Raw genomic sequence first — 14,558 nt, forward strand, 5'->3', positions numbered from 1 at the left:
GGTAACCCAGGCAAGCCTCATGTATTCAGGTACTGAATGAGGTGCCTTTTTCACAGTCCGGTTTCCCTGAACTGCTACCTCCTTTGTAAACCTGCTGTTGTTTTTTTATCTTCTGCATAGGTGGAGGGTGAAAAATAATTTGGGGAGGGCCTGAGCACATGACTTCATGTGTGTGCATGTGCCCCCTCCCCCCACTCAGAAGATAAGTCTGTAGGGGGGGGGGCAGATCGAGGCCCCAGCAGTGAGGGAGGGAGTTGGTCAGGAGCAGGGGCTGGGATGAATGGGGCTGTGGCCAAGCTGGGTTGTGCGGTGGTCAGAGCCCAAGTGGCTCATCCAGGGATACGGGGGGCTCCCAGCACTGTGCACACCCCAGCAGAGGCCTTGGAGGCACTTTCCCCCCAATCTGTGTGCAGGGCGGAGGTGGCTGCCTCTGCAGACTGAGCTTTGCTCCATGCTGCAGCTGCCCTGAGAGCTGTGTGATGTCATGTGCATCCCACTTCTGTGGGGAGGGGGGCAGGGGACATGGCGTAGCCCAGTGGTGGCAGGCATTGTGGCATTGCACCACTCCTGGGGCACCTGCAGCAGGGAGCAAAGCCCAGTGTGCAGTGGCAGCCACCTCCACCCCATGCACAGATCAGGGGGCACGTGCCCCCCCAGGACTCCACCAGGGTCTGCACAGCAGCGGGAGCCCCCCACGCACCTGGATGAATCTCCTGGTCTCCAGTTGTCCCACAACCTGGCCCAGCTGGGGCCCCATTCACCCCAACCCCTGCCCCTACCTGTGCCCCACTCCCTCCCTTGATGTGGGGGTCTCGATTTGCCAACAAGCTACTTCCCCTTCAAAGTAGACTGGTACTTGCCTTTCATGCTGTTAGTGATCCACACACTGTGCTGTGATCCTGGCTGCAGGCACGCCCCTCCCCACCTCTGCTGCAGCTGCCCAGAGCCCACGGCTGGGCTGCCTTGCAGCCCTACCCGCTGTCCCACACTTGGGAGGGCTGAGCCCCTTTAGCCCCATCCATCTGCTGTCTATGATCTTCTGGTTCCTGGGCCTTTTCTAGTCCTAGCATTGCTTCTAAACAATGCTAAAAAGTTTTCTGAGAAAAGAGCCCGATGTCTTCCCTTTTGCTTTAATCACTCTGTTAGACTAACCCAACATATTCATATGGTCCACAATCCAATAACCAGATAAATGTACAGTGTTCATCTATGAGTAAAGAACAGCTTCACTTTCATCATCAGTTTTACCTGAGGTGGTTCAACTAAAAATCAAGGAACTTGTCAGTTAATACAGTACTACCATTTAGACCAGCATTAATTTGCATGTGTCACCAGCTTTAGATCATGACATTCAAACACACTCGCAAGTTACCCAGCTCTTGCAAATTCCAACATGTGGCCGCCCACCATGCACAAATCCACTTCCTCAAAGTCACTCTTAAATACACAACTTGAGCTCTAAGCTCAGCAAATTTAAAGATCTGCCAATACTCAGGCTTGCAGTATAAAAATCTATGCTGTGTTATTATGACTTGAGAAAATATGAGGTTGCAGTCAGGTGCTGTTTGTCTATATAAGCAGCCTACAATCAGAATGACCAGCCAGTCAAAGGACTGCTGACCACAGCTTGGCATCAGATGAAGGAAACAAAGCTGGGAGGTCAGGGTGCAAACAGGCTGTTGAGCAGGACTCATTGCCAAAATGGTTCTCTATCTTTCCAGGGTCAAACACTGGCTGGGGTATGGATGAAAAGTAGGAATGGGAAGACCTTATAACCAGGCTGGGAATAGGACTAGGCAGAGAGCACTGGAAAAGACTCATGTCAAATATGGATTCCTTCATCAGTTTCTCTTAGTATAAGGAAAGGGTTAATATGAAAAGGAGCTGCCTGTACCTGAGATGTCATGATCATATTAAGTGGCTTGTGGACATGGCCAATGTTAGTTGCGTCATGCTTATGTCCTGAAGCCCTCATATGGCTCAAGCCCCATTGGACTAGGAACTTGTAGAAACAAAGGGCCAAATCCTGTTCTACCTGGACTTGTACATCTAAGTGTGATTCTGTTCCACTCTGCTCAAATCCCTGAAAAACAGTTCATGCAAAAAGTAGAAGACAGATCCTCCTCAGGCCTTCTGTCTTCTGTGACTAATATTAAGGCTCAGATAATGATACATCTCAAAAATTGGTGTGTATAATATTTTGTCAGAGACCTGAGCAGAGTGGAACAGGATCACACTTGAGCACCTAGGATCACTTAAGTGTAATAGGTAGAATAAGATCTGGAGTAGTCTTACCTACAATGCAGTTACAGCCTGGCCGTGTAGCAGTCTAGCCGTGACAGCATGAATCTCAGTGTGGGCTGTAAAATTTGCCGGAGGAGCAAGGTTAAGTTTAACAAGCATTAAACAGGTGGTCATTAGCGATATCCCCTGTTAGGGTTTCTCAAACAAAAGCTCAGAAGAGTTAACAGTTATATGAGTCTGGGCAGTTTTTACCTTAGTCTTTCTGGTTTAATGTTCTCACTTACTTCGAGTCTAAATATATTCATTGCAGTGAGCTTTTAAGATCTGAAAGGGCATTTCTCACCAGAGTTTGAATTTCTAGCAACCAGTGTGCTGCAGTCACATATACAATAAAAGCGCTGTTATCTGGCATCCCCCAGGAATGGGGGATGCTGGTTAATCAAATATTCCGGTTAATCAAATGTGCACTGTCTGGTACACTCCCTGGTGTCGGTGTGCCGGGAGACACGGAGGGGGGGCCTTGCACAGGCTGCTTTGCCCTGGGCCATGAGCTGAAGAAGTGGGCAAGAAAAACTCTGCTCGTGGCAGCGAAATCTGGAAGTGGTACTTATGGTTTCGTGTTTGCCACGTCCCTCGGATGCTGGTTAATAGAGTTTTACGGCTAATAAAGTGCCGGTTAACACAGCTTTTGCTGTATACGCCATTTACAGGTACAGCACAAACAACGAAGTACAAGAAAGAGGGAACTTTGAAAACCAATGCCAAAGGCAGGATTCCAGTGTTTTAAAAAGACCAAAACCAGTACCATTTGTAAATGTAAATGAAAGAGGGAAATTTTAAATCTGTAAGTAAGAATCTTCCCCAGATTTGAATGCCACTTTGCCAAAAGAACACCATGAAATTGATATTTCTTCAATGCCAGGGATCAAGGAAAACCATAAAGTAACCAAAACATTAAGGAATGTTCTGAAAGATTTAAGGCAAAAATATTATTGATATTGTGTTGGGTCTCTCTTCATATTTTCCTCTGAGGGTATTTTTTGTTTCTCAACCTTCTGGCTAGGATGGTTTTTTATGGTTGGGTTGCTGAGCCAAATATTTGATATAACGAATTCCGCAGAGATGACCAAGCAGTTAGTATTTTCATCCAGCTTGATTCTGGTACAATCACTCACACTGGGCACATCTACACATGCACTTTAATGCGCATTAGCCTATTTTAATGCACATTAAAGTGTCACTAAAAATATACTATTTAGTTAATGCACATTAAAACAGGCTAATATGCATTAAGCGTCACTTAAAAACCATGGTGCTCTTTAGTTAATGTGCATTAAGACAGGCTAATATGTATTTTCCCAGTACCTCACAATGGAGGTACTAGATTTAATTCGCATTAACTAAAGTGTATTAATACACATGTAAATGCCCTCACTGTATAGTAGCTTACTTTACAGATAGTTCTGTTGGCTTCAGTTGGCTATTACAGAGTTAAGTGTTTCTACTTATAAAACTGGGAATATCAGAATCGGGCTCATGACAGATATTTTTATTATTATTATTCAGCATTCAATTCATAACTTGCTACAGCAGTTCCTGGATATGTGCAACACAATAATAGGATAACATCAGTTACATGTAATGAAACTTTGGGAAAATCTTCACAATTTAGAAATATATAAATTGAGTATTTTGGTTTAGTCAGTTAGACGGTGTTTGCCAGTAAAGCATGCTGACACTACTTGTATTGTCTAGGTGTATTCTGGGAAATTGCCAGCTAACCCTACAACTTCATCACTGCAAATTTTCTCATATATTATCATTCTGTGCTCTTGGTCTCTGAAGTCTTATCTCCCCTGCCCATTGCCAAAAGCTACTCGCTTGGAACAAAGTTCAATCAAGACCCAAACATAATGAAGAAGGGGAAATCACAAGAGATGGAGTTAATGGCTATAGCTACTGCTGTGGATCCTTTTGCCACAGGCTCTGGAAGGCCTGGAAAATTAATCAAAGTTCAATCAAGGTGTATGATATTGCGGCTGCAGTAGTGATGTCTGGAGTCACCTGGGAGCTGTCTATTTAAAAAAACAGCTCCTTGAAAATCAGCTGGTCTTGATGTTGTATCCAACTCGGAGAGGAAAATATAATGCTGCACCAAGAGAACACTATGCTCTCTTCCCATACCACTGGGTAAACTCAAAATTTCAACATCTATTTCAGAGAGAAACAGAACTAGAATACTTTCAGCAGGTATGTTTGATTTGGAATGAGTGAGGTAGGGTTATTCAAAGGAGCCTATTAAATGGGAAACAGGTACCTAGCTCCATTAAACTCCTTGGGAAATCTCAGCCTGAATACAACTGTGCTATCTGTATCCAAAATAACCTTTTGCTCTGCCAGTAAGAAAGGCTCTTAGCTGGATCAGAGAACAACTGCAAGCAGTAGCCTTGGCTCAACTTCGCTGTTGTGAAGTAATATTGGGCTTTTGTAGCATGCAAGAGTTAGTAAAGGTCCATCCATATTAAATGTTGATTTTATTTTGGTTGGTAGGACTACCCATTTGCGAAATCAGAACTCTGTAACTCAGGAGCAGTCAAACTGAAATTTAAGAAAGTTTGAAAATGTTTCCTACAAATGGTTCCCAGTCCCAGCAACAATTTTTTTTCACCCAGATTTTCTATTTAAAAATGTCAAATATTCAGTGGTTTGCTTTCATTGTGCTACCTAACCAACAAAAACCTTTCTTGTAGCTAGAAAGAAACCTGTGTGGTTTCATAACTAAAATTTGGCACCCCTCTTAGGGAAAAGACTCATATCTATCAGTCTGCCACTGAGGCATGTCCTAGTCATCCGTGTAATATCCTTACACTCCCAAGAAACAGTAAAATTGCCACCACTGGCATTGCTGTCAAGTTACTCATCATTTAATATACGCCATTGTTTAAATACTTAGAAGCCACTAACTAATATTAAAGAGAGGAAAAATTCCAATGAAATGCTGGAGGCTGTGAAAATGAATATGAGGTTTGTTAATGTAGGCAGTGTGTCTGCTCTGGTGAGACACACTGGGAAGTCTCACATCACCTTTGCTGGAACAATATCAGTTTTAACATTCAGGGTACCATATTCCCCACTCTCTTTTTCTTGAATTGTGCGAGCATCAATGGCTACCAGTTTTCTGGCAAACTTTGTTCTTTGGCCCACCCATTGACCCAGTGGCACACCCTTTGGCCCTTTATAATAACTACCGTGTCTCTGGAATTCTGTCTAGGTAGCTTTTAATTGGATCCCACAGACAGGATCACCAAGCTAGCGTCTCTCCCAAGTATATTTCTGCCTAATTTACTGTAAGTTAACTTACTGGAATTTTTGATAAACCATTAATGTTAGGAGGTTTTTTGTTAATTACTAAACTCTTGGTGACGGACAAAACCTGCCTGTTAAAACTTGCGTTGTAATTTGAGGATTAAATGCCACACCTCTGGGAAACAAAGCTGATTAGTTGTAGGAGACATGTGGTGCTAGAAGCTGCAATTTGACAAAGTAGATTCCTTAGTAATACAGTTAACAATTAAATTCTGTGAACTGCTTAGTTACAAGCTTTGTGAGAAGTTGGATTGTACAACATGCATAAAGTATATACTCAGCTTCCTGCCTTCCCAAATATATCACTGAGTAACTTTAACTGTCATTCCTTCTTGGAAATGAATTTTTAATTTTTTAAGGACTGCTAAAGAAGACTGAAAGATGGTATGCTGCATTGGAGGCACTCTTAACTTAGCCACAGGATTGTTGGTTAAATCCTATAACACCACTCAACCTGAAGCCCAGTTCTGGTGATATAACAACAAGAGAAAGCCAGTCAGCCGAAGACATTTATATAGCCACTCTTATTCATTGCATCTACTCAGAGGCGGGTTGTAGGGAGACGGGGTCAAACACTGTATAGCTATGGCTGATTAATCTCAGGGTCTTCAGCAGAGACAACAATGGTTTGTGCTTCTAGAACCAGAGGTCCCCAGGTTCAATCCCTGGTGTAAACTGACTCAACCATAGGCACAGCAATATATGATTCTTTAGCAACATCAGCAAGATTACATTTCTTACCCTCATTTATGGTTGCTATTCAGGTGGAAGCTAAAGATTTCATGGCATTTTTTAGAAACATGCCAACAGCAGCCAGAGTGCTCTCTCCTGCCCAGTTCTAAGAAAGATCATGGGCTGAAATCGTGAAGGAAGATTACTGTGCTCTAAAGGCTCTTTCTATATTCTGTTCCTGTACTCCTTGTAGGCACATACTGAAATCCAAGCACAGGAATCCAAGCACAGAAGCTAGTTTTTGCAATGACAGAAACTATTAAGGTTATTAATCATGGAATGAGAGACAGTGTACTTCTAGGATTAGAAACTGGCTAAGAGACAAAAGAAAGATTAGAACGAAAAGGTCTGATTTCCATTTGGTAAAAGGTTAAGTTGGAGCTTTAGGTTTCATACTAGGTCTCCTGGAAGGGTTGTGGTGAGTGAGCATTGAAGAGGTATAATTTGCAGAATAGATGTACATTATAGGTTCATTAAGACTGAAGGAAACTATGAGAAAACCCAGAATGATCTAATAAGACTAAGATTAAATTCGTTGTTGGCAAATAAGAGAAGTCATGTTGGGAAGATAAATTTGAACCATTTGAACATGTAGAGTTCTAAAATGATCTGCAGCCACTCAAGGGAAATGCCCTAGTTATCACTGTGGGCTCTTCAATGGAAACCTCTTTCCTCCATGCGAAACAGCATTCCAAGAAGCAAGCTACAATCTTTGGATGCAAAATAAATGGAATAAAATAACATTAAGATATTTTAATGCCATTTAAAAAAATCAGTGGTCTATCACCACTGATTCTATGTCCATTCTGATTACTCCAAGATCTCCAAAATGATATAGCAGAAATTGAAGCATCCCAAAGAGATGTGAAAAATATTCTTGTACGTTGGAGGGTCTTGTATCTGAAGAGAGACTGGAATGTCTAGTCAATAGGGAAGATGCATGAGAAAAATGGCAGAGGCATAGAAAAATCAAATCAGTTCCTTCTGGTTTTCTGTTGTGCAATGAGAACAATGTTTCATTAAGTGAAAGAAAGGCAACAAAAACTAAAACCGACAAAAGACACCTTTTTGTTAACATCAGAAATAATTCTCTTGTAGAGCTTAACCCATATCATATCACTTAGCCAAGAGCTTAGTAAGAGTTAAAAAGGGCCATGACTCAAAATTTCACAGAATAAAAATATTTTTTGAAGGGACATACGCTTTTGTGCTTAAGGCATAAACTAACAGCTGATATAGGTTAGGAAGAAATTTCCCCTATGGGTAGGTCATGCCATACTTGTTCATTACAAGGTGTCTTGCATCTGCCTTGGAAGCCTGTGGAAATGGGAGCTGCAGGAGTCAGGGTAACCCGGATGGGTCAGAGGTCTGTTCTGGTATGGTAGTTCTTGCCTTTTGTTTTCCTAGGCATTGTTTCTCAACCTCCTTAATGCTGTTGCTTTTATAATGGCCAGCTCATGCTTTTTAACTTGTATCATTAGCTTGATCATTAGCTTTTTAACTTTATCATTAGAAGGAAAGAGCAATAATGTAGCAAAATTGCTGAAATCGGAGTCATGGAATGGAAAGGCAGGGTCGAATGAATTTTAACAAGTTCCCTAGGTTTTTCATGTTCTCAAGCCCATACATCTTGGCTCTTAAAGCAAATTAGAGATCAGTATTTCAAGTTAGGTTGGACACGGTCCAGGCTACAACAGTTTTGGACACCACTTGAACAGTTAACATACATGCAACCAAGTACAAAAGAAGAGTGATTAAAAGTTATATTTTCCTAAGTTAGCCTAGGAGCATTTGGACAGTTTTGATTCCCATCCACACTGACTGGTCAGACTGGTAGAAACTAGAATGATCGCTGCTTAGTCAAAGATACCTAACTAGGCTTAAAATCCAATGGTGAAAAGGTGCAAATTCTATTTTGTGTAGAGAGAATAGTGCTTCTGTTTTTTGACCCTCTGTTTCCCTTTCAGTCTCTTAATTTTCAAAGAACCTCTTGTCTCTAATCTGCCTCTTCCACATCACCTCACTACTTCCCCCACCTGGACCAGAAAAATAAACCCAACAAAATCTCATTTATATTGACTTCAAGACAGAGTTTGATATCGTTGTGTACTGGTGTGTAAAAGGATGCTTGCCATAAAATAATGTTTGAAAATTGTCCCCATTCTGTTTGGGGCAGTTTTGTAACCCTGGCATATCCTGTGTCAGCAGCATTTCAAAACAGTAGTTCTGAACTATATTAAAATGAGCTGTGGGAATACTTTCCACTTGGAATTTCACAAAATTGCTTGCAATATCCCAAGCAGAAATGGTATGACTACAGCTATCTTTGAAATGCTGCTTTTGTGTATTGATGTTGAAGAGAGAGGGTTCAAAAGAGACAAATTTATGCTGCTGCTGACTGCTGCTACTGACCCCTTTCACAGAAGAAATTCTCCACTGTCTTTATTCCTGTTTTCCTCCCTGCGCCGTGCTACAACTCTGCTCAGCCAACTTCTCATGTTCCCTCTGCACCAAGCCATGCTGAACACGTGAAGTAGCAAGTCTTACCCCTGACTGTTTCCTCTCCTAATGGAGACCCATTGCTCACCTATCGCGCATGTCCTTTTGTCAAGGGAAATGTCAACCCACAAGCCAACAAAAGAGCAGACTGTAAAACCAGTGCCAAGATCTTTGCCAGCAATGATTTAAGTGAGAAGGACACAGGGTATGTGATGGAATTTAGGCCAGGCAGGGGGTGCACAGAGGTCAGCAGCGCTCCACAGCAATTCCTACCAGCAGGAATTGGAGGCAGGCGGCATTCAGTGAGAAGATACATGCACACTTGCACACTCAGAGCAATGGCAGCAGTTAAACCAGTCCTGTCCCTGCTGTGTAGTCCCAGCAGTAGTGATTTTTCTTTTAGCTTTAGGGTTCCCTCACAAAATTAGGATCTTGAGCTAATATCTCAAAAACCCATTAGGTCATGGGCTTTGTATCTGGAGATCTGGATTGCATCCTTCATTGTGCTGTGTACACATGGTACTAATTAGTCCAGTCGGGTGCATCTTGGATGACTCCTTACCATTGGTGAAAAAGTAGCGGCAAGTCCTTCTCAGTCTCACTTCACAGGCACTTGTGCATTTGGGCATACAGGCCAAGACATGAGGTAAGAAAGAGGATATAGTACAATGTGAAAAAGGTTGGGGCAGAATTTCAGAAAAGAACAGGTTGAAAGGAAGAGAGCCTCCTCCTGACCCTCATTATACCTGGAATCAATTAACCTATTCTACTATTTGTATTAGATTAACATCTAGAGCAGAGGTGGCCAACCTGCAGTACGAGTGCCACAGGTGGCATGGGGAGCCTCTAGGTGCAGCAGATCAGGGAGGGGGCAAGAAGCGCAGCAGCAGAGGGTAGGAAGCAGAAAGCAAAGCAGGAGATCAGATGGGGAGAACAGTGCAGCTAGCACAAAGCGGGCAGAGAGCAGAGCAGCAGATGGGGCAGAGGAAGGGGAGGGTGCAGGGCTAATTTGTAGCACATCTGCCAAAAAGGTTGGCTCCCACTGACCCAGCCCTAAACAGCAATCAGTGGCAGAGCAAGGAATGGAACCCAGGTCCACAGACTGAATCTAGTGCCCTGTCCTATTGACCACACTTTGTTATACTCCTGTGCCCCTGTGGCCTTTGTTTCATAGATTTCATAGACATTAGGGCTGGAAGGGACCTTGGGAGATCATCCAGTCCAGCACCCTGCCCAAAAGGCAGGAAGTCAGCTGGGGTCATAGGATCCCAGCAAGGTAAGCATCCAATTTGCTCTTGAAGGTGTTCAGTGTAGGTGCCTGAACCACCTCCGATGCCAGACTTTGGGGGCTCGGACAGTAAAGAAATTCTTCCTTATGTCCAGCCTGAAGCGGTCTTGCAGGAGTTTATGACCGTTCAACCTAGTCATCCCTTGGGGCGCTCTGGTGAACAAACGTTCCCCCAGATCCTGGTGGTCACCCCTGATAAACTTATAGGTGGCCACCAGATCACCCTGAGCCTGCGCTTTTCCAGGCTAAAGAGCCCCATGGCTTTCAGCCTGTCGTCGTACGGTCTATTTTCCTGACCTCTGATCATGCACGTGGCTCTTCTCTGGACTCTCTCAAGCTTCTCCACATCCTTTTTGAATTATGGAGCCCAAAAGTGGATGTAGTACTCCAGTTGCGGCCTCCCCAAGGCCAAGTACAAGGGGAGAATGACATCCTGGGATTTACTTGAGAAGCATCTATGGATGGAAGCCAGCATTTTGGTCGCTTTACTAGCTGCAGCATCGCATTGCAGGCTCATGTTCATCTTGTGGTCAATGATGACCCCCAAGTCTCTTTCTTCTGTAGTGCTAGCCAGTGTAGCACTGCCGAGCCTATAAGGATGCTGCAGGTTTTTCTTCCCATGGTGGAGAACCTTGCATTTTTTGGTGTTAAACACCATCAGGTTCTCGTCCAACCATTTGTTGAGCCTGTCCAGGTCAGCCTGGATCACCCGCCTGTCTTATGGTGTGGATGCTTTGCCCCAAAGTTTAGTGTCATCGGCGAACTTGGCCAGTCCACTCCTGACTCCAATGTCCACATCATTAATGAAGCTGTTGAACAAGATGTGTCCCACTGGTCACAGGACACCATGATGAGTGACTTCCATCAATTACTACTCTCTGGGTCCGACCACAGAGCCAATTCCCCAGCCAGCAGATCATGGTGGACCCAAGGCCACAACTGGCCAGTTTCGCCAACAGGTGATCATGGGAGACCAGATCAAAGGCTTTTTTGAAGTCAAGATATATGACATCAATCTCTTCTTCCTTGTCTAGGTGATAGGTCACCTGGTCGTAGAATTAAATGAGATTGGTCAAACAAGACCTACGCACAACAAACCCGTGCTGGCTATCCCTTAGGATGTTGGCGTTGACCAGTCCATTAAGGATGGCCTCTTTAATAAACTTTTCTAAGATCTTCCCTGGGATAGAAGTCAGGCTGATAGGCCTATAATTACCTGGATCCACTTTCTTCCCTTTCTTGAAGGTTGGCACCACATTGGCCTTCTTCCAGTCTTCGGGCACTACACCAGAGCGCCAGGAGTTTTCAAAGATCTGTGCCAGAGGCTGGGCTATGATGCTCGCCAGCTCCTTGAGTACCCTGGAGCCAAAAGAGTTTTGGAGGCTACTTCAACATCTCTTTGGATGCTTCTTTCCCATTCTGGTTAACTGCTAAACAGAATCCAGCTTGACAATTTCAGTGAAGCATATGAGAGTGAAATTATTATCTAGTAGTTAATCCAAAGTTGATATACCGATGAACATTCTCTCTAGTAAATGAGAACTTCATTTGCTTGGTGTACAAGGGTCAGATGCTAATACGCTGGACATCCAGTGCCCTAGCCATATGGAAAGAGCAAGGCTGGAATGCAGTTACAGAAAATGTTAGTTGAACAATTGCAAATAATGAAAATATGTATAAAAAATTAAAGTACTTGTGGCTAATTTATTAAGAGAGAAGGTTGAATTAGTCAAACTGTTCTCTGCGATTAGCTTGCCCATTTTAAAATCAGAAGTAAGTTTCTTCCAGGTGAGTGGCAGATAGTTCATGAATAGCTTCTTCCTCTAAACTGACTAGAGGGGAGACCAGCTCTCCACAGATCTAAGTTTTAGTCACTTATCATTTTGAAGTAAATTCAGTCCTCCTGGCATTTTATATGATCTTAAACCCCTCTTCTAGCTTTTGTTGCAGAATTTCAATCAGGTAGATACATCCCTGGTATAACATTCTGCATTGCTGTTTATTATGTTGAGAATGAAATATGATCATACCAGTAAGAGACACTATTGGCTTTATGGAGTGTCATTACAGGTGTACAGTTTTGGCCTTGTCTTCATTACTAGTATTACTGTTAATTAGATAATAAGATGCTAACTATGATATTGAGCCTCTTTCTTGTCGGGTAAGAAATTATTTTCCCACCAAGCTCACAAGCTGGAAGCTAGCTGGCCATGCCTGGCACAGGACATTTCATTCAGGGGAATGCCCCTTCACAGGGGAAGAAAACCTAAGTGACCCTGGAACCCCATGTCGTTTGAAGACCAATGTAGCCCTACGCGGTTGACTCCTCCCATGCAGATGTATTGTTGTAGGAGACATAACCAGCAGGCAGTGGCATGAAGCAAAATTGCTCTTCTTTTCTGTTCTTGTTAAACAGCTCACCATAAACATGAAAGGGTGGAGAAAGCAGGGGTTTTAAGGAAAATTTTCTCCTTGTTGTGAGATCCCTGAGTTTGGGCTTGTGGGCCTGATTCTGAATTCGCTTTGGCTTCATGCGTGTGTATGCCTATTGTTTTTAATGAAGTCACTGCAGGTCTTACACCAGTGTCAAACGAGAGTGAATCAGGTTGTGTGCATAAGAACCGCACATGCATCTACAGATCATAAATAGCATTAGAGAAAAAAGTAAAAGTACTTGCCAGTAATTAGTTCTTTTAGATGTCTTCTCCTTTTTGCCATCTTACTTCCTGCCACCTCTCCAGTGGGATTACTGGAATCCTTATGGGAAAATATTGTCCACAGATGTTTGTAAAGGTTTCCAACAGAGTTGTGCGGGTTGGCCATTTGTATCTCAGGACATGGCCCAATTTGCCCTGAGTAGGATGCTAGACTGCAAAAGATAAAAGAAAAAGGGGTATTCAGGGAAGGTTCTGTTTTTTTCCCTTTAATAGGGGGAGATGACTATGACATAGATCCTGGATCAAACTGCTCTGAGTCTGGGTCACAACAATACATCTGGGTAACTGGGAACAGATTTTGGTCCTTTTCCTGGTCAGTAATTCTCCACCCATCTTTATGACATATATTTTTTTACATAAGATGCTCCGGTCCATATATTTTTAGTGGTGTCTTTTAAATCTTTCTGTTGTGTTCATTAAAAAAAAAATTAAACTCAATCTTACTGAAATTCAAGTTGATGAAAAAAATAGTAATCAATACAACTTTAGGGGGGACAAACCACTCTATTTAAAACAAATTAACATTTAAAGACCTCTCAGTGTTTAAAAAAAATCTGCAGCTCTGAGTCTGAAAAACAACGCTCTAGTGCTAAAAATAGGTAATTTAAAGCATAAATGCCTCCTAGCTTATTTACAGATAGTTGTACGTCCTTAGAAAAAAAATTGTAATGGGCCTTAGGTCAGCTGCATTGATTTAATGCGTTACTTAGGCTGCCAGAGCAGAGGTAGATTCTCCTCACACTGCAATAGGAGTGCCTCAAGCCTCAAGCCTCCTTTTGATCAAATCTCTGTGAAAGATGAGTGTCATGCCCTCTTCAAGCCAGCTGTGAGGGGACTGCCCTGTGACTGGAGGGGCATGCGGGAACACAGCACTCTGGGGCATGGAGGTGAGAGCTCGCAGAGGTGAGAGGCAGACACAACTTAGTACTGTAGGTCTGGAGAACACCAAGGGGGAGGATCTTGTTTCACTCCCCTGTGCACAGGCTGAGCATACATCAGACCTTGAGGTGCTCAGATTCAGACAAGAGTAAAGAGGCGTGTGATGGTTCTGCCTTAGTACTTGTACAGGCAGGAGTGTTTCCAGTACTTCTTTGTACAACTCGCTGAGGGAATGGGAAACTGTTTTATAGCTCTGGAAACACACGCACAGTAAGAATGTCGGAGGTAAGAAAAGTTCTTTGCAGTTCTGTATTCATGTGTATTTTCACTCTGCAACTTTTATTTATGGCTGTAAAACCAGAACATTTTGGTGGTGTTCTGGATAATGAACAATAGGGGGGTGAAAGCTTTAGTGAACTGTGCTTTCGATTTTTGCCTTAATTACTAAATGATGCTCGATTCCTTTATTTTCAAAATCCTGTTCTTTTGCCCCAAATGCATTGTAAACAGCTGCACAGCTCTTCTATGAAAGTAAGTCATTCAGAATTATAAGCTGACTGTAATAAAGGAAAACCATCGCCTGGATAATTGTTTTCCCATCAAAGTAGTGGCATCCGTAAATCACAAATACTTGACAATGTTTAATTGTTCAGGTCCTGAATATACATTAATAGCAATAAAATCTGTGATTTGTGACTTAAATGTATTCTGAGTCAAGTGCTTCAAGCAGTTACATTATCGTTATTGTGACGTATAAATGCACTGGAGACCAGACAACAATACAATTTCACTATGAAGTTCTTTTGGAATTAGCACTAAAGTAAAGCCTAATG

At 42.8% G+C, this 14,558-nt stretch overlaps 1 protein-coding gene across 4 annotated transcripts in view; it reads left to right on the forward strand.

Annotated features, from left to right (window-relative positions):
• Nucleotides 1–14,558, forward strand: part of BNC1 (basonuclin zinc finger protein 1) — a 100,640-nt gene that overhangs the window by 59,819 nt on the left and 26,263 nt on the right. The window contains exon 1 of one of the 4 annotated variants that reach the window (XM_090029230.1): nucleotides 13,585–13,733. The exons of 1 other annotated variant lie outside the window; for it this stretch is intronic. In XM_090029230.1, the coding sequence (XP_089885356.1) occupies nucleotides 13,728–13,733 (6 nt within the window). In that variant the 5' untranslated portion in view covers nucleotides 13,585–13,727. Of the gene's footprint in view, nucleotides 1–13,584; nucleotides 13,750–13,776; nucleotides 14,011–14,558 lie in introns of those variants that run through there. 2 more of the 4 variants (XM_090029231.1, XM_090029228.1) reach the window with 2 other exon arrangements.

Source organism: Crocodylus siamensis, chromosome 15 (assembly GCF_052110815.1).
Source record: "Crocodylus siamensis isolate JL-2025a chromosome 15, ASM5211081v1, whole genome shotgun sequence".
Classification (NCBI taxonomy): Eukaryota; Metazoa; Chordata; order Crocodylia; family Crocodylidae; genus Crocodylus; species Crocodylus siamensis.